The sequence below is a fragment of the Colletotrichum graminicola genome (genome assembly GCF_000149035.1).
Source record: "Colletotrichum graminicola M1.001 genomic scaffold supercont1.2, whole genome shotgun sequence".
NCBI classification, from domain to species: domain Eukaryota; kingdom Fungi; phylum Ascomycota; class Sordariomycetes; order Glomerellales; family Glomerellaceae; genus Colletotrichum; species Colletotrichum graminicola.
This window is the reverse complement of record NW_007361006.1, coordinates 1,400,686-1,424,311: the sequence shown is the minus strand read 5'-3', so window position 1 is coordinate 1,424,311 and position 23,626 is coordinate 1,400,686. Positions and strand designations below refer to the sequence as shown.

General features: G+C 52.3%; 7 protein-coding genes across 7 annotated transcripts; 4 read left to right on the top strand and 3 right to left on the bottom strand.

The window, feature by feature from the left end:
* Window positions 1–1,210: 1,210 nt before the first annotated feature.
* Window positions 1,211–3,910, bottom strand: GLRG_00847 (dynamin family protein; the record flags this gene model as incomplete). Its single annotated transcript, XM_008091532.1, has 2 exons — window positions 1,211–2,008; window positions 2,072–3,910. 2 exons carry the CDS (start codon window positions 3,908–3,910, stop codon window positions 1,211–1,213), a joined length of 2,637 nt encoding a protein of 878 aa, XP_008089723.1.
* A 2,660-nt stretch (window positions 3,911–6,570) lies between these two features.
* Window positions 6,571–7,209, top strand: GLRG_00846 (alpha/beta hydrolase; the record flags this gene model as incomplete). Its single annotated transcript, XM_008091531.1, has 1 exon — window positions 6,571–7,209. One exon carries the CDS (start codon window positions 6,571–6,573, stop codon window positions 7,207–7,209), a length of 639 nt encoding a protein of 212 aa, XP_008089722.1.
* An 884-nt stretch (window positions 7,210–8,093) lies between these two features.
* GLRG_00845 (uncharacterized protein) lies at window positions 8,094–10,123 on the top strand (the record flags this gene model as incomplete). The annotated part of the gene is made up of 3 exons (XM_008091530.1): window positions 8,094–8,482; window positions 8,584–9,112; window positions 9,170–10,123. 3 exons carry the CDS (start codon window positions 8,094–8,096, stop codon window positions 10,121–10,123), a joined length of 1,872 nt encoding a protein of 623 aa, XP_008089721.1.
* Window positions 10,124–11,519: 1,396 nt separating this feature from the next.
* On the bottom strand, window positions 11,520–12,599 carry GLRG_00844 (acetoin reductase; the record flags this gene model as incomplete). Its single annotated transcript, XM_008091529.1, has 4 exons — window positions 11,520–11,882; window positions 11,969–12,143; window positions 12,216–12,464; window positions 12,556–12,599. The coding sequence occupies 4 exons, from the start codon at window positions 12,597–12,599 to the stop codon at window positions 11,520–11,522; spliced, it is 831 nt and encodes a 276-aa protein (XP_008089720.1).
* Window positions 12,600–13,606: 1,007 nt separating this feature from the next.
* Window positions 13,607–14,230, top strand: GLRG_00843 (peptide methionine sulfoxide reductase; the record flags this gene model as incomplete). The annotated part of the gene is made up of 1 exon (XM_008091528.1): window positions 13,607–14,230. The coding sequence occupies one exon, from the start codon at window positions 13,607–13,609 to the stop codon at window positions 14,228–14,230; it is 624 nt and encodes a 207-aa protein (XP_008089719.1).
* A 711-nt stretch (window positions 14,231–14,941) lies between these two features.
* On the bottom strand, window positions 14,942–16,041 carry GLRG_00842 (bax Inhibitor family protein; the record flags this gene model as incomplete). The annotated part of the gene is made up of 2 exons (XM_008091527.1): window positions 14,942–15,428; window positions 15,503–16,041. 2 exons carry the CDS (start codon window positions 16,039–16,041, stop codon window positions 14,942–14,944), a joined length of 1,026 nt encoding a protein of 341 aa, XP_008089718.1.
* A 3,278-nt stretch (window positions 16,042–19,319) lies between these two features.
* On the top strand, window positions 19,320–19,879 carry GLRG_00841 (uncharacterized protein; the record flags this gene model as incomplete). The annotated part of the gene is made up of 2 exons (XM_008091526.1): window positions 19,320–19,560; window positions 19,647–19,879. The coding sequence occupies 2 exons, from the start codon at window positions 19,320–19,322 to the stop codon at window positions 19,877–19,879; spliced, it is 474 nt and encodes a 157-aa protein (XP_008089717.1).
* Between the last annotated feature and the right edge of the window lie 3,747 nt (window positions 19,880–23,626).

Genomic DNA, 23,626 nt, shown 5'->3' with positions numbered 1-23,626 from the left:
AATGAGAAGAAGATTTTCAACACTTGTGCTATATCGCACTTTTCCCTTGTCTGTTTAAATTGCGTGGTAGGACATTCGCTGGCCCTTACCATTGTGTTTCTGTGCTAGCTGCTGAACATTCGTTGGCTAGACCTTAAAGTGTCTTGTCCGCATAGAAGCCAAGACAGGGACACGAATACGTGCGCATACATCCTTTCCGTCAATCGCTATCAAGGAACTCTAGACCAAAAAGATATGAAGGAATCATAGGAGACCGTAGGAGAGTCAGCCAAAATTCAATCTTATTTCAGGACCATCCTATCCTATGTGAAAGAGGCTCTTCTGGTGACCTTGGTCGGTATTCTTTGTTTCCAGTATGAGTAAGAGCCTGATTATTAGTTCCAACTTTCAGCTAGAGCCTACAACGGAAGCGCATTCGACTTACTAAAGCTTGGCGTTTTTAAGACTATAAAACAAGAACCGATTGTGCTACGACTTTTGCTAGTATAGCATTATTATCATCCTTTGAAGCCAATTTCAACCTAGTGCCTACCGTGTATGAGGTTCCACTCAGCCGTTTTGTAACAGTAACTGCCTCCGGGAATCCTTTTAGAGTTACTAAGAGCTGTATCCAAACAGGCTCAATGCCAGAGTTCCAAGGCCCACAATAAATAGCTTGTTAATGACAGCAGGGTCTAGGGAAGCAGTCATGCTCAATTTACCCAAATTTCCGGGTGGGCTTGTAGAGTGTGACCATGTTACCTAGTTGCAGCTGAATCATACGCCGCACGAACGCCTCGTGGGTCTCACATAGATGACTAGGATGGGCGATGTACCCTCCCCTATGTTAATCAACAAAAACTTTAATTTTTACCTCAGCAGGTAACAATCCCTTTTTTTGTGGGGGAAATGAAAGAAGGGAAATAAATTAAAACAGTCGCTATACCCGGCCTTCCGTATGACGTCCATATCACCTGGGCATACCCTGAAGGTCTGATGCCATAACCATCCTGCTATAGCTTGAAGAAAGGTACGAAGGCTCGTCGGTCAAAGTGGGGAAATCGGAACTGGCCATTCTGTTTCAAATACAAATCCCTATCGTACAATAATATTTCGAGCATCAATTTCAATCCAGCACCCCCCTTCAAATACTCCGAACACAAACCCAACCTCAGCTTCCTACAGCTGTGCACGTCAAACACGCAACTCAAGCCTTTGCTGAGATGCTCGTTTAGAATGCAGACGGCACAGTTAAGTTTGCTGGTTTGCCAAAGAGACCACCTGATGGTGTGATATTGGTGCCGGCAGGAGTCGTCGAGCCGAGGCTGCCGAAGATTCCGCCCGAGCTGGACGATTTGACTGCAGTCCCTGAAGGAGAGCCGGAGCCGAGGCCACCTGTAAGCCCGCCCGTGCTTGTTGCCGTGCTTCCTGCAGCTGTCGACGAAGCTGGTTCTCGGGAGCCAAAAATCCCAGATTGTCCGGGTTGATTAGCGGAAACCGTAGGATTGTTCACCTTAAAACTGAGAAAGTCGGAAGAAGAGAAGGCTGGTCTCACTGACGACTTGGGGGCGTTTGAGAAGATGCTGGACGTCAAACCGGTTGTCGGAGGCGTGTAAATGCTACCGAATAGCCCGGTTTTGCCGTCGGGAGGGTCGGCGCTCGACTCCTTGTTGTTCGGCGAGGCGTCTGCCTTCTTGGCCTTTTCATTACTGGACGATTCGCTGTGTGTTGAAACCTTTGAGGGGGGCTTTGGGGTGTATGGCGCTTCTCGACCTCCCTGGCCCGTACCCACGGCAACTCTAGGCTTGTAACGTCGGCATTGTTCAAGGCCTTTCCTGAGAAGGGCTACGTGGTGCTGGAGTTGTTCACGGCGTTGGCTAACCTCCTCGGACTCTGCAGCAAGTTCCGCCAGCCTTTCATCGCTCATGAGGTTCACGTCCTTGGGTGTGAAAATGGAAGGCAGTTCACGGATGAGGCAGCTTTCTACCACAAGGTTGATCAGGTTCTCCGTGAACGTCCGTAACGCCATCTAGAAGAGGGCCCATGTTAGTGTCTTGGACCTTGATGAGAGCTAGGGAGACGGCATTCTTACATCGTAAAACGTCTGCATCGTGTCTATTATGCGGTCCGTCCCAAACTCTTTGGTGCTCTGTGGCTCATTGGTCCGGCCGAGAGAGAAAGAGGTATTGTCCACCCATTCCCCCTGGCCGGCGGTGCGCCCGGCCATTCTAGCTTCCATGGCCTCTTGGAAGTCGGCGTCGAGCGGCATTGCGTAGCCTTGCTTGAACGGCCGCAGGATCTCCTTCACTTTCTCTGCCAAAGTCTCGTCTCTTTTTTCAAAGAAAGGATCCACGCAAGTGGACAGAATGGCGTCGGTTGTGTTGTTTTTGCTGGATGGTCCGATGACATGCTCAAATATCTGGTCCACAAAAGCCTTGGCTGCGACTGAGACGTGGCCAACATGCTTTTCAGCGATGTAACCCCATGGCTCCGACTGCTTTTGGAACAGCTGGATCATCAGATCCATATTGGCGTACCCTGGGAACTCGGTACCCTGGTTATCGGCAGCCTGTCGCTCAAGCTGAGTAGCCAGTTCGGTCCAGATGATGACTTCTGGGGTACGAAGGTTGTACTGGTGTGCATTGATAAAACTCTGAAGGTGCTTGGGGATGGTGTGCTGCCGCCGTATGTCACCGAATGACTGGATTATCCTCTGGTTCGCACCCTGGTCCAACAAGACTTGCCGGATCGCTCGGTTAAAGTTCCGCAGCTGAGATCGGAATTTTTGCTGGGTCCCCTCGAGCCCGCCAAAGAAGGGATCTTTATAATGGCCCTCGATACCGTCTTGAACTATCTTTTGGAACCCGCCTGCGATGTCAATGAGGTAGGCTCTCATGTCTGCTGGAGTAGACCGAGGTTGCCCCAATCGTTTGAGCTCGTCTTCTCGTTCCTTCAGCTTGTTTTCGATGTCATCGGTGACTGTGGGCAGATTCTGTTTGAAATGCGTGAGGAGGATCTGACTGAGCTTCTTTCGGAGGGCCCCGACACCTTTGTCTGCTTTGGGAATTGAAGCCCAGGCCCCTGAGTTGAGGAACTGTTCCTCAACTTCATCTCGAGTGCCAGTCCCTTCCTCGTAGTCCGCCTTGTTGCGTAAGACGTGCCAACCGAGAGAAAGGTTGTGACACTCCTCGCGGCCTCTGATGATTTGAAGGTAGTTTTGCTCGTTCGCTGATCCAGGGTGTAGAAGGTCGGGTTTGGTGATGACTCCAAGTGTGCGCTTCTTGGTAGGGTCGAACTTCTTTGCCTCTTCCAGGACAGCTTGGTTGACAAGCAAATTGCCGGCGGAAACGATTGCAAGAATAATGCTGTTCTTCTTCTTCATGTAGCTTCTCATCAGCTCCATGACAGTTTCCTTGCCTGCCTCTGACTGGTTTTTCCCTGCGGTGTGGAAGATCCCCGGGAGGTCGACCAAGGTGAGAGGGTACAAGCCCGGGCCTTCGACTTCTAGACGCAGCACATCTTTAGAGAAGTCTCGACCAGTATCTGAAACACCCATCTGTTGCTTCGCGGTGCTGATGATGTTGTCGATGTCTTCTTGTTTGAAGTCGGTGACCTGCAACTCATGGGCTGGCTTGCCAATGTCGGCGAACAGCACGGTGGCAGTCACTCGTCTACGACTGCCCGGGCAGAGAACGAGCTCTGTTGCAAAACGAGTGCAGACATTTGCTTCAGATGGGAAATGGATATGTGAAATGGCCTCGAGCACGGAGGATTTCCCAGAAGATTGGTCTCCAACAACAATGATTTGGGGAAGGTTGACGATTCTTCCTACGCCCAGCATAGAAAGCTTGTCGATGGTGTCGAATAGCGTCCGAGTCTCGACACTATTTAGTTCTCCAAGAGCTGTAGAATCAAGATCGATCTGATCCATGGTGACGAGAAATGGAAACGTGGCGCTGTTGACAACGAGAGCTTGAGAATGAGCAATGAATCAGAAACGAAAAAAGTTGCCACGCTCGCATCTCTTTAATAGAGTCATAAACACCTTTTGAATTCTATTTGTGACTATTACCGTGACTTTACTGTTGGTTGTAAAAGTGAGCAGAGCGGCTAGAGAAACAGCATGATAACCTGACACAGCAGCTGAAATGCAGGAGGTCCGGCCCCGGCTACCCATGATAACAAGGACAAGGTACTGCAGTTTTTCAGAGAACGTCATTTAGTCACTATTAGATGTATGTAATGAGTTTCCCGGCGGACCCCTTGTGACCTCGCTCAACTTGGTCAAAGATCGCTGCAGATTTCTGTTCCATTAATCTCATTCTGTACGGATTTGGACTTGCCCGTTCCCGGATAGTTTCATCCGGGTGAAAACACCTTCCCCAGGTTGTGACGACCCCCCTTGAAGATGCCATCTTACTACCTACGCAATTTTATTCAAGATATTGACTCATAATCCTTGCTGGAAGTCTGCCTATCGTAATGACGCATGCATGGAGGTGCATTGTGCGCGACCAACGGTGTTCCAACCGACCAACCAACGTAAATGACACTAGACTTGCCACGATTAGTGTGCCGTGAGTAGGCGGCATTTCGCAGGCCATCTTCTGGCACTTCGAAGACCTCGCAAGAAAGGGCAGCGGTAATTCAGAATAGCGGCAGAACAGATGAACACAGGGAAAGTGAAACCTTTGAATATTGTTGTTTCTGTACATTGATTGGGAGGGCATAGCTTCCAACAGCCCGATGTGGAGTCGGTTGTTGGACGGCCCCCGGGCAATATAGTCGAGGATCGCACGTTTCACTTCAAATCTTGGCAAGGCAGATTTTCTGTTCATCTGGCCACGTGTGTTTGTTGAAACGCTGCGCCTGTCCAACATCGGACACTCCGAGGTGAACGTCTGGCGCACCCGCTGCCGGTAAAAGGAGGCTGCACCTAACACGAGTACAAAAGTCAGGGGTTACTCCTGAGCTAGCATGTCACCTTCCCGGAACAGGATGCAAGACCGGGGGGTCACCAGCGACTAGAACAGCACATCCCAAAATGGCTGTTGGTAGTATTGCAGTACCAGAAATGGGAAATCGACGGAGCCGTGTTACCCGCCCGACGTGTGTCCAACTGTTCTAGGATCATTGTAGTCAGTTCTGTGCTTAGAGAATTTCTAGTACGGCTCTATGTGGTCACGGAAAACAGCACAGGGGCGAATTTCTCAACATGAAGAATGTAGTAAACAAAGATTGGTATAAGATACATAGGCAGCTATTAGCGGCTTTCAGCGTTCGTCCCCGTCTTATTGTGATGTACATCATCTTGTAGGGCGTCTGAATGCTTTCTCTCCCCTTATCGATACTGCTCTATGGGCCGAATCGTTGGCTTCTATTGGATTCATTCTGACGATGTTTCGGGCCTACCACTTGCATAAGGGGTCAAAATTCCTAATGTTCTTCGCAATGGCGTGAATAACGCGGTGAAGCTAACCGATGTATCTTGATTGAGTGTGTTTTCTGCCCATCACCAACGTCAATCTGAACCTATAATCGGACACACTTTATGAGGCTTCCCGTTAATACACTAGTCTCCGACATGGTTCATAGTCTACATGCTGGGCCGCACGATGTAGCTGACTGTCAAAGGAGTTGAGGCATCTGTACCGACATGTGACCAATCGGCTAAGAGTTGATAGAACATACATTGTCCATCCCTCTTCCAAACTTGAGGGGTAACTTTATGAGCGCAAATTTGCTGCTTTCGATTATTATCACAAAAGATTGACATGTATTTGAGCAGTTGTGATCCTAGCTGGTTTGCGTTAACAACACAAGTATCACGGATCATAGCTTGACATGCTGGAGTCACTAATCATCTGGACAATTGCTCGACATCTGTGTCACCTTTTCCGAGATCAGATCCACGTTCTCATTACAAATATCTCCGAACTTGTACTATGAACTCACGTGCGTCTACATGAAGCATCTTGCCTTGGGGGCAGTGTACGCCACCGGGCAGTTTCGGAGGTCTAGCCCGAATCTTACAAATCAGCACTGTTACTCGATACCTACTCAGTATTCAACCTCCAGTGCATAAGCACTAGCACTCTGCGATATCACTACAAATACAAATGTGGAGAGTTCCGCACTAGTAGACCACCTACCCCATGCACGCTCTCGCTATAATGTCAATATCTTACCTTAGGTCTTTGCTGTTTGGACGTAGTCCTGGAACTGGTGTGGAGATTTCAGCACCAACTTCTTCCGACAGTCAATTAGTTCCGGAAAGGGACACTTCTGATACTTTGGCGCTTTCGGATGGTCGAAAACTCGGCTTTGCACAGTTCGGAATATCAACGGGCAAACCCATATTCTACTGTCATGGCCTCCCAGGCTCCCGCGTTGAGGCTGGGCACCTTCACCAGGCAGCCTTAGATGTAGGCGCGCGCATCATCGCGACAGACCGACCAGGTATTGGGTTGAGCACGTTTCAGCCTCAAAGAACACTTCTCAATCACCCAAAGGATCTGGAACACCTTGCCGCGCACCTTGAGTTGCAAGAATACGGCGTGTTGGTGCGCAATATCCCCTCTCTGTCACTGAATGTTCATCGCTCACGCTTCGGCCGAACAGGGCGTGTCGGGCGGTGGACCGTATGCGCTTGCATGCGCGGCATCAATGCCTGACGAAAAGCTCAAATGCGTATCCATTGTATGTGGCATCGGCCCGCCAGATATCGGCATGACCGGAGCGGGCTGGTTCCACTGGGTCGGATTCACATACGGTTGGCGGTATGCACCTCGCCTTGCCGGGTGGTTTTTCCACCGGCAAGGCCGCTTTCATCTGTCGGATGAAAAGAGGCTTGCACTGCAACTAGAGGAAGCGGAGAAGAACAAGGCTACTTTCCCGAAGCAAGAGCTCGGGATCTGGGCCGACAGTGAGATCGTGGGACGCATGGTCAAAACGAGTCGACAGTACTACGCTCAGGGGATCGATGGCGTGAGTCATGACGGCCACCTGGTTGGTACGGAGTTTGGTTTCGACATAGAAGATATTCGTTCTGATTTGCCGGTGCAGCTGTGGTATGGGAAAGACGATACATTTGTTCCTCTGAACCATGGGAAACAAATCGCCAAACGGCTAGGGAATAGTGCCCATCTTAGGGTCGAGGACGATACACATGCGAGCATCTTCTTCAAATGGAGGAAAGAAATTCTGGCGGACCTAGTAAGATGTATGTAGAATTAGCGCCGCGGGATTTGTGTCAAATATAACCCCACTTTGTCCTTTATTATTGATAGTAATTGGTCTAGACTTCTATGAAGGAGTGTTTACTAAGTCTCAAGAGTATGACTGTTCTGCAAATTAGCCAAAAGCTGTTTTACAGTAACTATTTCCTAGTTGCCGCTGGAAAAGTGCCTAAATGATGAACGACCGCTTTTTAGCAGCGGAGAAGGTAGGCCTGTGTACAAGCCCAAGTAATCTCTGAACAACTGGAGGTAACCACAAAATTCTGTCGTCTGAGATATCTGACTGTATGATATACCGATTTAGTGCTCAACAGTCGCTGGCATAGTCTTAGCTTGAAATTAGATACAATACTTGAGCATTATGTCGGCCGTTGGCTTATGGCGAGGTCCTGGATGGGTTGTCTAAATGATGCCCCTGAATTCGCTCTAGAGAGCCATCTTGTATTTTCTCGCTGTATCATTCTCCAAGATCGCTATTGGTCGACGATGGGTTATAATTCTAAGCGATTAGAAACAGCCCATTTGACTGATAACAAGGCCGATCCATGCATCCTACATGTCTAGCTTCGCCTATGCGCTTAGGTATGAGGTATTACACCACTTGTCTCCCTCCCGTTGCGAGGCACAGCCGCAGGCCCAAATCAAGGCCCCAGTGACACAAGACGTACATCTTCTATGATGGGGGGTCAGAACCTGGCTTTAAATCACTCTTCCTATTCGTCTGCCATAGATACCCCGTCGTCTCTATGTTTCCAAGCACTCCTCCCACCCCCTCATTCTTGCCAGGAACACAGCATCTTACAGGCAACCACACGCCAGCCCAGTCAAACCAACGATTGCCACTCGACTCTAACGGTTATTTGTCTACATACCGCGATGGCAGACCCATTCACAATCATCCGAACCGTTTCGGCCATCCTGACGTTCGTTGAGTTCGCCGGCAAATGCGTCATGACGGCGAAGAACCTCCACCAGTGTGGGAAAACCGATGATAATGCCCGGGACGAAAATGTTGTGACGAAGATGCAGGACCTTATCGACACGGTCGGATTAGAACGGGCTGCAAGGCCAACTTCGAAGGCAGAGGACGGCCTCTCTGAGATCATCGACGAGTGCGAAGTCCTGGGCGAAGAAATTCTGAAGCTGTTGCGCAAGGCGACCAAGAGGGAAGGGAGTGAAAAGTCACGTCGCGAGACGCTACGGGCAACGTTTTCAGTCGTCTGGAACAGACGGAAGGTTGAAGATCTGCAAAACAAGCTGCAGCGGTGCATAACACACCTCAGCACGCAAATGCTGGCAGCCATGAGCTCGGCCCTTTCTATTGCAGATCATCTACGACCTCATACTAATAGAAACTCAATTCCAGGTCAGAGACCGGTCAAAAGCTGGAGCAGATCCTCGCCATGCAATCATCTCACTCGAATCAAGTAGATTCTTTGCATCATTATATCAAAAACCTCTTGTCGCCAACCAATCAAGAGGGCGTTCTTGATAACCTGTCTTCCCTCGTCGGTCTTTTTGGGTCTAACGATTCGATATTAGAGCAGACCAACCGACAACGGATTCTTGACGCCCTACGAGTTCCGGAAATGAGGCAGCGATACGATCAGCTGTCTGACGCAGCTCAAGGCACGTTTAACTGGCTCATTCAAAGCTCGAAAATACCTGATCATCCCGAGCTCCTTGTACCTCTCTCAACTTGGCTTTCAGATGGCAAAGGGATCTTTCACATTTCTGGAAAGCCGGGGTCCGGCAAATCTACTCTGATGAAACTCGTTGCCGAATCTAGAGACGCAGCATCTTTGCTTGATTCTTGGGCTGGAGAAGAAAAGTTCGTCAAGGCCAGCGTCTTTATTTGGAAGTACGGAGATGCCATTCAGCGGACTGTCAATGGAGTAGTCCGGTCACTTCTATGCAGCATCTTAACCGAATTGCCCTAACTATTGCCAAAGGTATTTCCAAAATACTGGGAGCCACGTCAGCACTCTCCATGGCTGCCAATGCCGGATTTTCATATAGCACCTAAAGATGTGCTTGAAGCGTTTGAACACTGCATCGATCCCAAGGGCCCAGCGCAACATACACACATCTGTCTCATGTTGGATGGTCTAGATGAACTGAATGATCCGCACGAGTTACATACGAGTTTTGTGCAACGACTGATGAGATGGAGAAATGACAATCCGGACAAGTTGAAAATTTGTGTATCCAGTCAGGAGGAGAACGCTTTTATGAACAAATTCCCGCCACAACAAAGATTGAGACTACACAGTATAACCCAAGGAGACATACAACAGATGGTCACTACAAGGCTGAACTTGCATCCCCGTTTTCAGACCTTTTCGGAAAGAGACCGCCGCCTCTTTTGTTCTCGGATTGTCGAGAAATCATCCGGAGTCTTTCTGTGGGTTAAATTGGTTCTGGATGAGATCTATGAGGACCTATATCAGCAGAGGTCTTTTGAGACGCCGCAGGCGACACTCAGTCAGGTTCCAGAAGAGTTGGAAGATTACTTCTCCAGAATCTTCAGCTCGATACGCAAGACGGATCGAAAAGAAGCCTCTTGCTTGTTTCTTCTTGCGTCAGAGTTCGAATCTATGCCTGCTCTGGTCTTTTCATTCCTTGAAGATATCTTGACGCTTAGAATGGACGACCATCAAACCGACGATCATCCGATGTTGTGGGAAGACTTGGAGCTCCGGCATGCAAGCTTTGCAGCCCGTTTGCGAGGCCACAGCAGAGGCTTACTGGAGATTGTTGGAGCAAAGCGTCCAGGCCAACAAAAAGAGAATCGATCTTTATCTTCTTTATCTTCTTTGGCCTGTGAATCCAGCGCGATGCCAATGCATCAGTCCATCAAGGATTGGCTTTTATATTCACCGCCGGAAACATTCAAGGCGTTTTAAAATACTATCGACAAGGAGGATGTATTCTTGAAATGTCCTATTCGGTACTCACGACTTGTCCCATTGAATTGCTTACACACCGGGCCTTCTCTTCGTGTTACTGTAAACCTCATCATGTTGCTGTTACATTCCCCCGTCTTCAATACCACGGAAAGCGTTCATATGGCCCGTTTGGGTGAGTTGGAAGATATATTGTATAAGAGAAGACAGAAAGCCGAGTCAATCGACACGAGGAATACTCGGCATCGGAATAGGTCATTTGCTTTGGAAGGCTCACTTCTCTATCATAGCTGCGTCTATACCTTTATCCCTTTCGTTGACTGGGGTTTGCGAAACCTTGCCTGGGCGCATGAAACACGGATTCGAATACGTCTCTTGTGGGAAACCTGTGATGGAGTTTGCACAATGGATCGCTGGCGAATTCGCGAATTCGAGTTATGTCTTGACGTGTTCGTCGAGTTGGGCGTTGATCCCAACGGCCAGTGTGGGGAAAGGAGGACCACCCCTTGGCTAAATTTTCTTTTCAACAAGTTGGAGACTGGTTTTTACTCATTCGCCATTGGTATGAGACAACTGCTAGAAGCCGATGCAGATCCGAGAGTATATTTTGTGTGGCGAGCAGCAAGACAATCTGGTGTTGAGCTCACTTGGGATGCGGACTATCGACGTCATATGGACACCTATGAAGGCCGTTTTTCTGAGAATAGCATCAGAATAATAGAACTGGATAAGAGCGAAGGATATAGAGTGTCAGCTTTGGATAAAACCAATTTTCTAAAAAAGGTGAGTTATCAGTTGTCGTTCTCACCCAAACTAGGCCTCTTGGAACCCCAGCCGCGTACCTCATTCGTTATCCCTGACGCCAAAAGTAACGAACCACAGGCCTTTACTCAGAGAAACCAATGATGAAAATTCGTTACAGAAGACACTCAGGGAATTTGTTCAGGTGCGCCTACCCGAGCACGCCGGTACACTTCTGCCGCTCATCGACCGCAACCTGGCACGGCGAGAACCGAACTACCACACTATCGTCGACGAGGGCTCTGCAACAACACAGCCAGGAATGAATCACATACAATCTCAACACCAAGAATGTGGAAACAAAACCAACGTCGAGGTGAAGGATGCAACCGATGACTTTGTGAGGAGTGAGACGCAGCTCGGTCTCCTTCATACTTGGAAGATGGCTGTCATAATCATGGTACTCGTCAGGCTTGATACTACAATGATATTGGGTCCAGAAGCAATGCAATACATTCAATATTAATGGAGAATATTGACACAGATGGCCTACATCCATCTGGTCTTACCAGTGGCGAAATATCGTCATGCTCCTATGTAATTTGAGAAGCATGTTCCAGTGCTTACGCAAATTCCGCAGGACAAAACCCGCTCTCTACGTGAAAACAATGCCGCCGTCCACAACCTGCGTCTGGCCGGTGACGTGGTCGCTGTCCGGCCCCGCCAGGAAGCTCACGAGCTTGGCCACGTCTTCGGGCACGCTCGTCCGCTTCTGGGCAATGAGGTCGCGTGATTTCTTAAAGGTCTCGCCCCTCTCGGCGCCCGTCCGCTCGCCCATCTTCTCGTCGATAAGGTCCCACATGGCGGTGCCGACGATGCCGGGAGCGTAGGCGTTGACGGTGATGTTGTGCTCGGCGTACTCCATGGCGCTCGCCTGAGTCAGGCCGCGGACGGCCCACTTGGAGGCCGAGTAGTGCGAGAGCAGGGCGAAGGGCCGAAAGCCGACGATAGAAGAGCACTGGAGACGTTAAACGTCATTTTCTAACGATAACTAGATGGAGTGATGAATGGATAAAATGAAGGGATGTAAGATTGAGAGCTTACGCCAATGATCTTCCCCGGATGATCGGGGCTACAGTTGCCCTGCTCAATCATCTGCTTCGCGGCGGTCTGATAGCAGTGTTGGACACCAAAGACGTTTACGCGGAACATGTTTTCAAAGTCATCCTCGGTGATTTCTAATAGGGGCTTGACCTGGGCGATGCCGGCGTTGGCAATCCTGTCTAGGTTTCAGCATTTCCGCTCTATCCATCCCCTCGCAAAGGTAGAAGGTCTGCCGGGAAGGACCAACATGGTATTCAAGGAGCCCAGCTCGTCGACGGCCTTCTGGACCATGCCGCGGACCTCGCTGAGGTTCCTGACATCGGCGGTGGCGACGACGGACCGGCGGCCGAGACGGCGGATCTCGTCGGCAACGGCGTGGGCGGCGGCCTCGTTTCCGGCGACGTCGTTGACGCAGACGTTGTAGCCGTCATGGGCGATGCGGAGAGCGATGGCGCGGCCGATTCCCTGTGCGGAGCCGGTCACTATGGCAACGCGGCTGGGACGAGGTCAGCGAGGGATGCGCGCAACCTCCTCAACAACGATGGTAGGCAGCTCAATGCCATAGCAAGGCGGACATATGGACAGACCTAGCTTGCGCCGCAGCTCTGGTTGCTCCTGTAACCGCGTTCATGTCTGCCTCTGGGTTTCAAGTTGCTCTTGGAACGGACGGCGATAATATAGGACTGAGAACCGTACGATCACGGCCATCGACTTGTTGTCCCCCGTCTCCTTATGAGCAACAAGTCACACCATAGGTTACACCCCGCATTGCACTGACTGATCATCATGCGGATCCGCTGGTAACGCGGGGAAACCCCAAGAGTCCCTACGTTGGGCCAAAAACTCCAAGCCGCAGACACCATCGTCATGCATGCAGAGCTATCTGGCCATATGTGTGGGAGAACACAGTGCGGTTTAGTATCATGCAAGCCCTTTAATACTGTCCCCCCATCAAGAAGCGGGGCAGAGAGCTTGAAGCTCGGAATTGCTCCGCCGAGGGGCATACATTCCAGTACCTACGGATACTCGAGCTGGGAAAAGGATCTCCGAGCTGGCGCGCCGCCGATTTGTCATGCACTCCACGTTTTCTGCCCAGGTGGGGCGACCACTCGAGCCCCCTGAGGGTCCAAGTGATGACTTCAACACTTGTCATTTTGTTCAATTCCCGCCTCCCGTCCCGTTGTGTGTGGTTGTCCCGACTGCCGAAGGCCGATGTGGGTGGTGGCGCGGGTTCCGGTGCTTTGGAATCTTTCGAATGTTTGGAGTCAGGAAGTGGCGCAGGTGGCAGGTTCCTGGTTATATGTCTATCTGCATTACCTACGTTAGGTTAGTCAGTACGCTAAAATGGTATAATACCTGGTGGATGCTCTTCAGTTATTTATCATCGTTATCGACCGCTCTTCACAACTCCTCTTACAAACAATCAAAGTGTATCCGTAAACCCGCCCCATATTCAGGGGGGAAAATAACACCTTCCCCTACCATCCAAGCGTCATACCGCCAAAAATCACGATTGCTCCGAGTCGCCCGCCCGCCCCCACTCACCGGCGGCTCCAGCAGTTGCCCCTCCTCGGCCTCGCTTTCGTTCTCTTAACAACCTCCCTCCTCCTCTTCCCACGACAACACCAACATCAGGCAATGGTCCTTAACTTCATCTCTCGCCTCGCCCGTCCCTTCGCCTCCACAGCTACAATGTCCGCCGCGCCCTCCTCCTCCGCCGCCGGCGCGGGCCCCACTATCCCCGAGGACGCCCAAAAGGCCACCATTGCCGCCGGCTGCTTCTGGGGCGTCGAGCATCTCTACCGCAAGCACTTCCAGGGCAAGGGCCTCGTCGACGCCCGCGTCGGCTACATCGGCGGCGACCTCTCCAACCCGACCTACCGTGCCGTCTGCGGCGGCGACACCGGCCACGCCGAGGCCTTGCAGATCGTTTTCCGCCCCAAGGACGTCAGCTACCGCCAGCTCCTCGAGTTCTTCTACCGCATGCACGACCCCACCACCGCCAACCGCCAGGGGCCCGACACGGGGCCGCAGTACCGCAGTGCCATCTTCTTCCACGACGAGGAGCAGGAGCGCGTCGCCCGCGAAGTCACCCGCCTCGCCAACGAGAAATGGTACAAGGGGAAAATCGTCACCCAGATCATCCCTGCCGGCCAGTGGTGGGACGCCGAGCAGTACCACCAGCTGTACCTGAACAAGAACCCGAGCGGATACGAGTGCCCGAGCCATTTCCTGCGCACCTTCCCGCCTCTGCAGGGCTGACTGGCCCGGGGTCACGATGACCATGAATACAATCACGGTGATAGAGATGAGGGGAAGAACGACGGTGGCAGCGGCGGCGATGTCGGTGGACAAGCAAGAGAGGGACAGGGCGGGAGTCGACTGTAACGATAACGGGTTTTTCTTTTTCAACTCTGGGAAATCGTGATGTACGGATGCTTTCGGGATGGGGCGGAGCCGGGTTCCCTTTCTATTATGGATTATAGGGGTGCCGTCCCCGAAGCGATGAATAGCGCTCAACCGCTTTTGAATTTCACATTTTCATACCTCTTTGGCTCGTGTGGTACATTGCATGCGACTGAATTGTGGGCGTATCGTGGAGATGAATCTAGGCTAATGAATGGTGTATCCTTGTGATTGTGATTGGCTTGCGTCAGATTTGCAAATTTCATCAGAAGCAAGTGACACACTAAGAACATGAGGATCCTATCCTTCAACGACCAATGCGGTCGACGGGGCTGATGTTATGAGAAAAATTTGGAATGTTTTTTTACTGATTGAGGTATTGTACAAAATAAAAACAACTTCTAGCCCGTGGGCGTCTTTTGAAGTACTAAGAGGGGTGTTTCTTCTTCGCCTCTTGCGTTCGACCCAACCCACCGTGGGTGTAATAACGTACCGTGTCTCCCACCGATCGAACCATGATTATTCATTCCTTCGCCGCTACAATCCCTCCAAAACGCAAACTGCCCTCTACTTCCTGCGGTTCTGCTGCATCATCAGGATCTGGACCATGCGGACAAAGATGTTGATGAAGTCGAGCTCGAGGGCGATGCTCTCGTTGACGGGGTCCTTGGGCATGAGGCCGCGCTCGGCGAGCCGGGCGTGGTACAGGATCTTCTGGACGTCGTAGAGGGTGAAGCCGCCAAAGACGGCGAGGCCGCCGTACAGCGAGATGCTCTCCGTCAGCGCGAGGGTGCGGACGGCGGTGACGGGCAGGAGCATGGGCGCCAGGCTCGAGGCGAGGACGACGCCGAGGCCGGCGAGGAGGGGCCCGCCGATGTAGAGGTACTTGTCCTGCTTGGCGGTGGCGCCCACGACGGACAGACTGCCCATCATGGCGACCGTGTAGAGGCCGGCGCGGGCGAGGAGGGCGCCGGGCACCATGGTCAGGAGGGGGGCGATCATGGCGGCCTGGGTGGCGTTGAAGGCGGCCCACATGGCATACTTGGGGATGTAGCTATTCGCACGTCAGCGTCATGTTCCGTAGTCATAATCGTGGCATTAGCCAGGGAAAGAAGGTTTCCAACGTACTTGTCAGGAGAGATGGCCCGGGTGCCGTACATGGTGGCGAAGCTGAGGGCGAGGCCGCCGAGGCCGACAACCCAGGGGTTGGTAACCATCAGGCGGTAGACGAAGCCGGACTGGATCATCTGGCGGGCGCTGAGGGCGATGATGCCGACGCCGAGGCCGGTGTGGAGGAAGGTGTCGTTGAGGTACTCGCGCTCGTAGGTGGGCATGCCGCCGTCGTCGCGCGTCTCGCGGTTAAAGACGAGGTTGATGGCCACCAGGGAGCCGCCAAAGATGGCGCCGGTGACCAGGAGCTTGCGCATCGGGTTCGGCTGCTGGGCCGCGTAGGCGCCCGAGTTGTACGCCCGCGAGGATCCGCGGAAGGCATTGCGAGCGGCGAAGGAGGTCGTCTTGGCGAGGCTGGAGGGCCGGGCCTTGGGCGAGGCCTGGTGGAAGGCCCGGGTGGCCGTCGTGCGGAAGACGGAGGTTGAGGGCCCGGAGAGCTGGGGGAGGCGCTGCGCCAGGCGCGCAGGCCCTTGACGGAGGGCGATGCTAAGTGACATCGTGTGTGTGTGTTTTAAACGCTGTTGTCTCGATGCAGAAGTAAAGGGAAGCGTGTTGCTGTTGTTCGTCTCGGGATATGCAGTTTTGTATGTGCGCGTCGAAGTCGGGACCTTTCTTGAAGAAAAAAGACAAGCCACGGAAGACGCAGATGACGAATGACGTTTGTCACTCTTTCACGGGAGTTCGGAAGGGGAGGGGGGGCGGATTTTCGCCTCAGCCGCTTTGCTGCCGTTGGCTGACGCAGCAGCAGCAGCTTAGCTTAGCTAAAGCTTTTTCTGGTCATGTGAGTGGCCTGAGAGAAGCTGGTGGAAGTTCCCGCAGCTTCCAGGCCGTTTCCCGCTTAACTCCGATCCGGACCTGGGCGGGTTTTGGGAGCTTAGTCAGTCAGCTGTCACCATCTGTTGGTACCATGCGGTGACGACTGGCAGGCAGCTCTCACCTCACTTGATCTCTCTCTCTCCCTCTCTCCCTACTACTCTCTCCCTCTCTCGGATGCAACGCAACGCAACACCGGTAGCTCGACCTCTTGTCATCCTATGCGCTATTCAAAAGCATCTCAGATTAAACCACTACATAGTCGTGGAAGTCTCATGTGGGAGCTTCAGACGGATAGGACGGCAAGCTACACACTAGTCATGCCGCTGTCACTAATGTCGCTGACGAACAAGAAGAAAAAGAAAAAAAAAAAGAAAAAAAAAAACAAAAAAGCAGAGATGTCGTGAGAGGCTGCTAAAGACGTTTTTTTTTTGTTGTGCTTTCCTGTTTCACACGAAGCCAACCCCGGGCCTCGTCTGAATTACAGAAGCTTTCCCCCCGTCCAAGACTTGTTGGTCAAAGTCCATGATCCTCCCTCTCCCTTCTCAAACTTTTTTTATTCCAACGTGACCGCCGCCACGGAACTCAAAGACGGCTAAAGACACTAGGTAGGTTGCCTAGCATCTACCCCTCGCCGTGCCTGACCTGTCCTTCGATGACACCTCCATCACCGCCGTCGTCGCATCTACTAGTGCCTAGCTCTCAACGGCCACCACGATCTAGACCACCCAAAGGGGGGGCGGGGTGGAGGAACCAACTGCAGTCTGCCGCCGTTCGTTGCCCTCCTCCCATCAAGAGGGGTTCCTGACTAGACTCGGAAGAAGCAAGCAAATCCCCCCCTTCTGCAATAGCCACGCCGTCTAATTCGCCGGTGTCAAACCATAGAGCCCATCCCCAAGACGCAAACTTAATCCGCCTTGCCAGAACAAAAAAGAGGGGGAAGGGGCAGGAGGAGGAGGAGGACTTCGTCCGAATCCGCGCGAACTTGCACGTTGATGGATGGGCTATCCACTCATGTCAAAGTGCGTCAACCGAACGTCGTCCGTCTTGTCCTGGCCCATCACTCCCCCTCCCAACCGCCACTTGTGTCGATGGGTGTAATTACACATGAGATGAAGGTCGCGGAAGCTCAACGACATGTGTATCATCGCGCCCGCGTCGGCAGACAGCCCTGGGAGAGGTGGAGGAAGGTAGATCATTAACCAAGGTACTCACTCGTACAAGGCAGTCCCTCTTGAGGTCGCACAGGCGCAGGATCGCCAAGAAGAACACTCGCCCCCCTCCACGTCGATCCGGGAATAAAGAGGTTAAGACAGAAGAAGAAGAAAAAACCACACACATCATCTGCAAAACACGCCATAACTCTGGCAAAACAACCACAATGCGTGAACTAAACCCACACACACACACACACACATGTCACACCCCTTCTTCCTCCTCTCTTCATCGACCGGGTCGATCCATCACCCGCCCCAAGCTCAGACCGTTCGGAGTCGTTGCACGTCTTGAGCTGGTCTTGTGAGACAGATGATCCACCCATCGGGGTCTACCTTCGGGGTCTACCTTCGGGGTCTAGGGACGTGGAGTGGGGAGAGAGGGGGGACATTGCTTGAAGCTCGTTTTGTGCCATCACTCCTGTCCGCCTCACGATGCGTAGGAGGGCGGACCTTTTTTTTTTTCTTTCTTTTTTTTCTACGCAGAGTCGGCTTCGTCTTTACAATGTCTCTCCGTGTGATCCTTCTCCAATAGTCCCGGAAAAAGTCGACAAAAGGCAGTTCTAGAAATACATACATTGTACAATACGGGGCAATGCCCGCCAGCCCGCCACAACCAACTGACTCGACCAACACTTACATACTATGTACAGATACAGGTACGTGGTCAGTCACACGTTCCGGCCGACTGAGGTAATTTTCCACCCCCCCGGAAAACAAAGCCTAACTAACCCCTGACAAATATTGTGCCGGGATAAGGGGGGAAACGGCATCGCAAGCGAACCAACTAGCCAGCTTACCGTCCGGCTAGCGTAGCGCCAACACTCCGTACAGCGGTTAAGCACAAAATCATGCATGATTCCCCAATACTTGTACCGGGACGACGCCGAAATTGCATTTGCATCTCGAGCGAGCACCCGGCCCCCCCAAGCCTCTTCCCGCTCCCTCCCCCCACAGAGGAGCGGTCCATCGTCACACGAACGTCGGCCCAGCACCGCTTGCTCGCCTCTCGTTTCCAGCCCCTCCACTGACTGCCGTTGCTGCGGTTGCATCAGATGCTTTGCACTGCTCAAGTCTGCACCGCCGCCTCGGGTACGACGTAGTAAATATCGGGGCTAGGCCAAGCAAACACTGCCTCGGAAAGAGTGAGTTCCCGGGTCGAGGACCGCGGAATATCGAGGCCAATGCAACCCCGGGGATAAATCGAGTAGAAGAGTCGTTCGCCAGGGGGTTCGGCTTTTCTGTCATCCGTATCCGTACATAGCCAAGCATCCGCTCCCGTACCCTCTCTCTTTCAGAAACATTAATAAAAAGACCACTTACGCTGGTCGTTCAACGCTCTCTTGTCCTTTGTTGTGAGCATTAGTCCTCCGGCTTTTCAGACCTCCTCCCTACCCCCCGGTTTTACTCTTTGGTGTGCCCTTTGAAAGCCAGCCCCGCTCCTTTATGGTGCGACTCAACTAAGCCACCGGCGCGTCTCCTAGTCTCTCCTCCCATCTTGGCCCAAGCCTGTTTGGCAAGAAGACAGCGTCTGGCACGGAGATTCGACTCGGCCCGGTCCCTATCGTCATATTACGAAACATATCAGCCAACACCTTAAGAGAACATTTCTGCACTCTCTCGGTGTCTTCAAATCCTTCAAAAGCAACCCCTCTGCCGTCCGTCATCTGGCGCATCCAGGAACTCACAAGTAGCCGACAAGTCCACAACGATCTCTTGTAATCCACAGTTCCAAAACACAATACAACATGAAAGCCGCAACCATATCATCGTTGCCCGTCGCCATTCTGGCTGCAACCACCTGGGCCGCACCAGTCGATCCGGAACAACACCCCATGGTGTTTATTGGACACCCACAGGTCCCCGTCGCCGCAGAGCTAGCAGCCCCGGGCAGAGCGCGGCCGAACCCGACATCGCCCGTGAATCTGATCACGGCCGTATGGAACGCAATCGCCGCCGGCGATGAGAAGCAACAGAGAGGGGACCTGGGTCAGGCGTGCTTCTGCTCGAGCGGCTCCATCTGCTGCAAAACATCTTCGGGCCTCGACTGCACGCATGGCTTATGCGGCCTCTAGAGTCGACTCGCATCGGTGATAGGAACGTGGAACCCTTCACAGGGGGAAAGACCGATTTTGCCGGAATTCACGCCGATGCCCTCATTGTTGCCGGACTCGAGCTGAATACAACCCCCCCCCCTTTCCAAGCAGTCCCTTCGGAAGCTCTGTCGGTCGAAACCAACAGGCCGTTTGCCGACAGCCAGGGCAACATAAACATTGACATTCCGGAGAAGAATATAATCACCGAGTAAGCCTCGCATGCTATTTAATCCGGTGCCGGAGTGATTTTTATTGCGGAACGAATCATTGCACCTCCACTCGCAAGCTGAGAAACTCGGTCCCGGCCAACGACGCGCGAACCACTCGCATCGCACGCCCATGTGGCAAAGCACAACACACCTACATCCAATGGTGGGTCACATTTGCCGGCGGCATCGGTTCGAAACACGGGAATTGACACTCTATGGTATCCGTGTGGGTGCCGCGCCCAACAAGCTTTTTGTCGGAGCCACACTACGAGGGGCTTGGCAGATAGCGGAAAGCTTTCTGAAATGGAGTGCAGCTGTTTGAACACGGCCTTGTAGGACGATAATATGAAGATGATTCAAAAGCCGGATTGGCGAGACTTTTTCGCGACTTGACCTTGCGCCCGCATCAAGTCGATGCCGAATCAGGAACGTGTGTTACTCACCGTTGCGGCCCGGCGAATATTCAGTCATTGACGAGAGAACCAACGCGTCGAAACTTTCTAGCAAACAACATTAATTCGTAATTCAAGCATCAGACCATTACATCTTGTAGTGCTCACAATTGACCAGTATGGACCACGTTTGCCGAGGCTTCGCAGAATCCTGTATGATGCAAGCTGGATCCCGTCGCTCATCAGCATTGTTCAGCTTATCTTGGCCGCTCTTGGATGATTACAAGGTGCGGAAAGGACAGCCCTGGCTGGCGGGCGACCTTGATATTGGCATGACTCCAGCTCCAACTGCAAGTCAGGCGAGTAAGGGAGGGTTGCTTGAGGCTCACTGCACCGACCAACGCTTGAATTGTTCTGGAAGGTTTTTAGTCGAGTATGTAGCATTCCGAACCTCGGACCGGAACAGTCAGGGGAGAAAGTGAGGCTGCAATGCTCTCCTGCATGCTTGAATTGCGCAACTGAGAATGATAAATGTCACGGGCGGCCCTGCGCTCTCGGTGTCAGCGCATAAATCGTCAATGACGCAGGGATCCGTTGCAATGATGGGCCACTGGTCCTCTGATGAATCGCGAAAGCTGTTAGGCATACACTTTGACAAACATCTTTACACGCCGGTCCCTCGGGTGCTGGAGTGGACAAATAGAAGAGCACAAGGGCCTCCTCCCGTCCTCGGAGCAGAGACCCTTGATTTCGGATCTCGACACCGTAAACCTTGGAGAGGACGGAGTTGGAGCCCGGGGATAGAAGTCTGGATCTTGAACAGTGATCAGACCAAAGATGACCACTTGTGCGCCAAGGCGTACAGTATAGAGTCTAGGTGACCCTATTTTTAGTGCTTGGCCCGTAATAGAAGCCAAATGGCCATGGAGCGTTGATGGAAGCTAACTGAATCAAGTGCCTATTACCGTCGCCGTTTGTCCAACAGGTGGTCCTGGAAGCACCACCGAGTCGTGTGAGCACGCGAGAATAAGCGTCGGATGTGGTAGTGCCGAAGCTATCAAGGTCGGATCAATGCTGGGCGATCCCCTAAAACCTGTCAGACCATAGATCCCAGGCAGCCGGTAGAGAAGCGCACCAAGTCGTACCAGGCGGGAAGATGTACTTGTACAATGTGATCAAGGTTGCCCAGATGTTGGCTTCTTCAGGGAGGCCCACAGGATGTTCATCACTCAAGATTGCATCTGTTGATAACGTCAGGCACCGGCGGAGGCCCGAGGAAGCTTGAGTCTAGACAAACAAGGCGTCGAAACGGTACGAGTAAATGTTGAGGGATTGTCTGTTGGTTCGATGGAAGGGAAGCGAGAGAGCAAGCTGATAGGGTGGCTAAAGGCTCGAGAGACCAGAAGAGATATCGTAGTGGCCGTCAGCGATCGACCATTTCTGGCAGCCGGACACTAAATTAAAGTTGCTGAATGATTGTCGCATCCTGGCAAGGTACCGTTGTGTCGAGAGTTGAATGAGAGAAGCGTATAAAAAAGAACTCTCCGCAGAGGTAGTGCCTGATGATGATGATGATGATGATGCGATTTGAGGATGGGCGGGAATTGAGAGTAGCGGATGCACTTGCCGTCGCTACTCAAGGAGGCTGGCTGGCCATGGAAAGGAAAGAAAGTACGAGGAGACGGAGAGATCTTTGAAGGCGACGTAGAGGTAGGCGGTCAGCGAAGTCGCTTATCGGAAAGCATAACGCTGCGGGGTCCTTCCCTTGGCGGGGGCGGATTTGTACCTATGGCTGATGGTTGAGGAAACCGCGCCCACTTGATGCTTCCTCACCAGCAGGAACGAACACACGAGGGAAGGGACCATTGTTGACCAAGCCGCTGCAGGTCGACATTCCCAGGGGCAATATACCTACAGTCTTTCTCTCTCTTCTCCCAAATCAACAGAGTAACTTCTCGACTACTGAGATACAAATCCGTATCCAAGGCGATCTTTTCCGCCTTGACACACGACTTGCACCAAGTTCCGACTGGTCAGCAGAGTTCCGCCAATAGAATAAGCGCAAGAACAGCAGGCCCTGGTTCCGCAAGAAGCGTTGAAAAGAGCTCTCTGGAATATAGCTTGCGAAATGCGGCGACACGACACACAGGACTCGCAAACACCTACCAACCTAACTACCTGACCTAGGGTTCTGCGCTGGACCCCTCCGGCCACGGCAGGCTTCTAGGCGTGTTACACGGAACTTCCACGCGGCCAGCTCCCTGCTAAGAGACGGCCCCTACCCGGCCAAGCTGCAGTAGGTACAGGGTTGGGAATAAGTAACTTTAAGTAATTATTTCTAAAAAAATACTTACTTAAGTATACTTAGGCCTATAAGATACTTACTTAAGTTTACTTAAGCTAAGAAGGTACTTACTTAAGTATACTTAAGTATTTGCTTTAGAGAATTTTACTTACTTATACTTGGTAAGTATTTTTAACCCTAGACTTATACTTACTTACTCAAGTATACTTGTACTTTTACTTATACTTAAGTATTTTTTCCTAACCCTGAGTAGGTATCTGCCTAGGTACGGAGTAGCTCTGGCTGGCATGGTCATGGTGGACCGGATGCATCCTCTTATCCAGCCGTTGTGGACTTTCTCCCTCATACCCGGGGCCATCAAGTGCACCGTGCTCGTCATCTCGGGTCCGATGGGCCAGGGGTCCCTGCCTGCAAGCTTGAGACACGCGGTGAGATGGTGGTCCACTCACACATACCTTTTTCGTCCTGGCTGACGAAGGCAGAGCATCGAAAGAACCCAGAGAACTCGACCGACCAGGCATAGACCCAGGACCGAGAGGAGGGACAAGAGTGGAGGGATCGCTGTGTTGCGAAACAGCCGGCCTTCTACGGCTGCACGCTCCCCCCTCCCTGATGGCCTGCGCTCCTCCCACGGAAACCCCATTCCCAGCCCAGAAGCATCAGGGAGCTCACCAGATTCTCTGGTATTGCCGACGATCATCATCATCGTCGTCGTCGTCGTCGTCATCATCATCATCGTCTTTGTCGCCAGCATGTCACTGTCTGGGGCGTAAGAGCTTATAGCGCAGACGAAGCAAACATTTCGACTATGTGGACGCGAGCCTCCCCATTCGTCCCCTGCGAGGTACCCCTACCCGTCCTACCCGTGCAACGGCGTGACATCTTTCGGCAAACCGAATGGCCGTGCTGTTGGGGGTCGGTGCGGGCTTCTAGAAGGCCTCCATGGTCCCTTACGCCGCATTGATTCGATCATGAGGAGACTCAAGACACGAACCACGGAGCGAGACGGGAAGCAGACGAACCTGTGCGATTGAAGTTTAAGAGGAAACATGA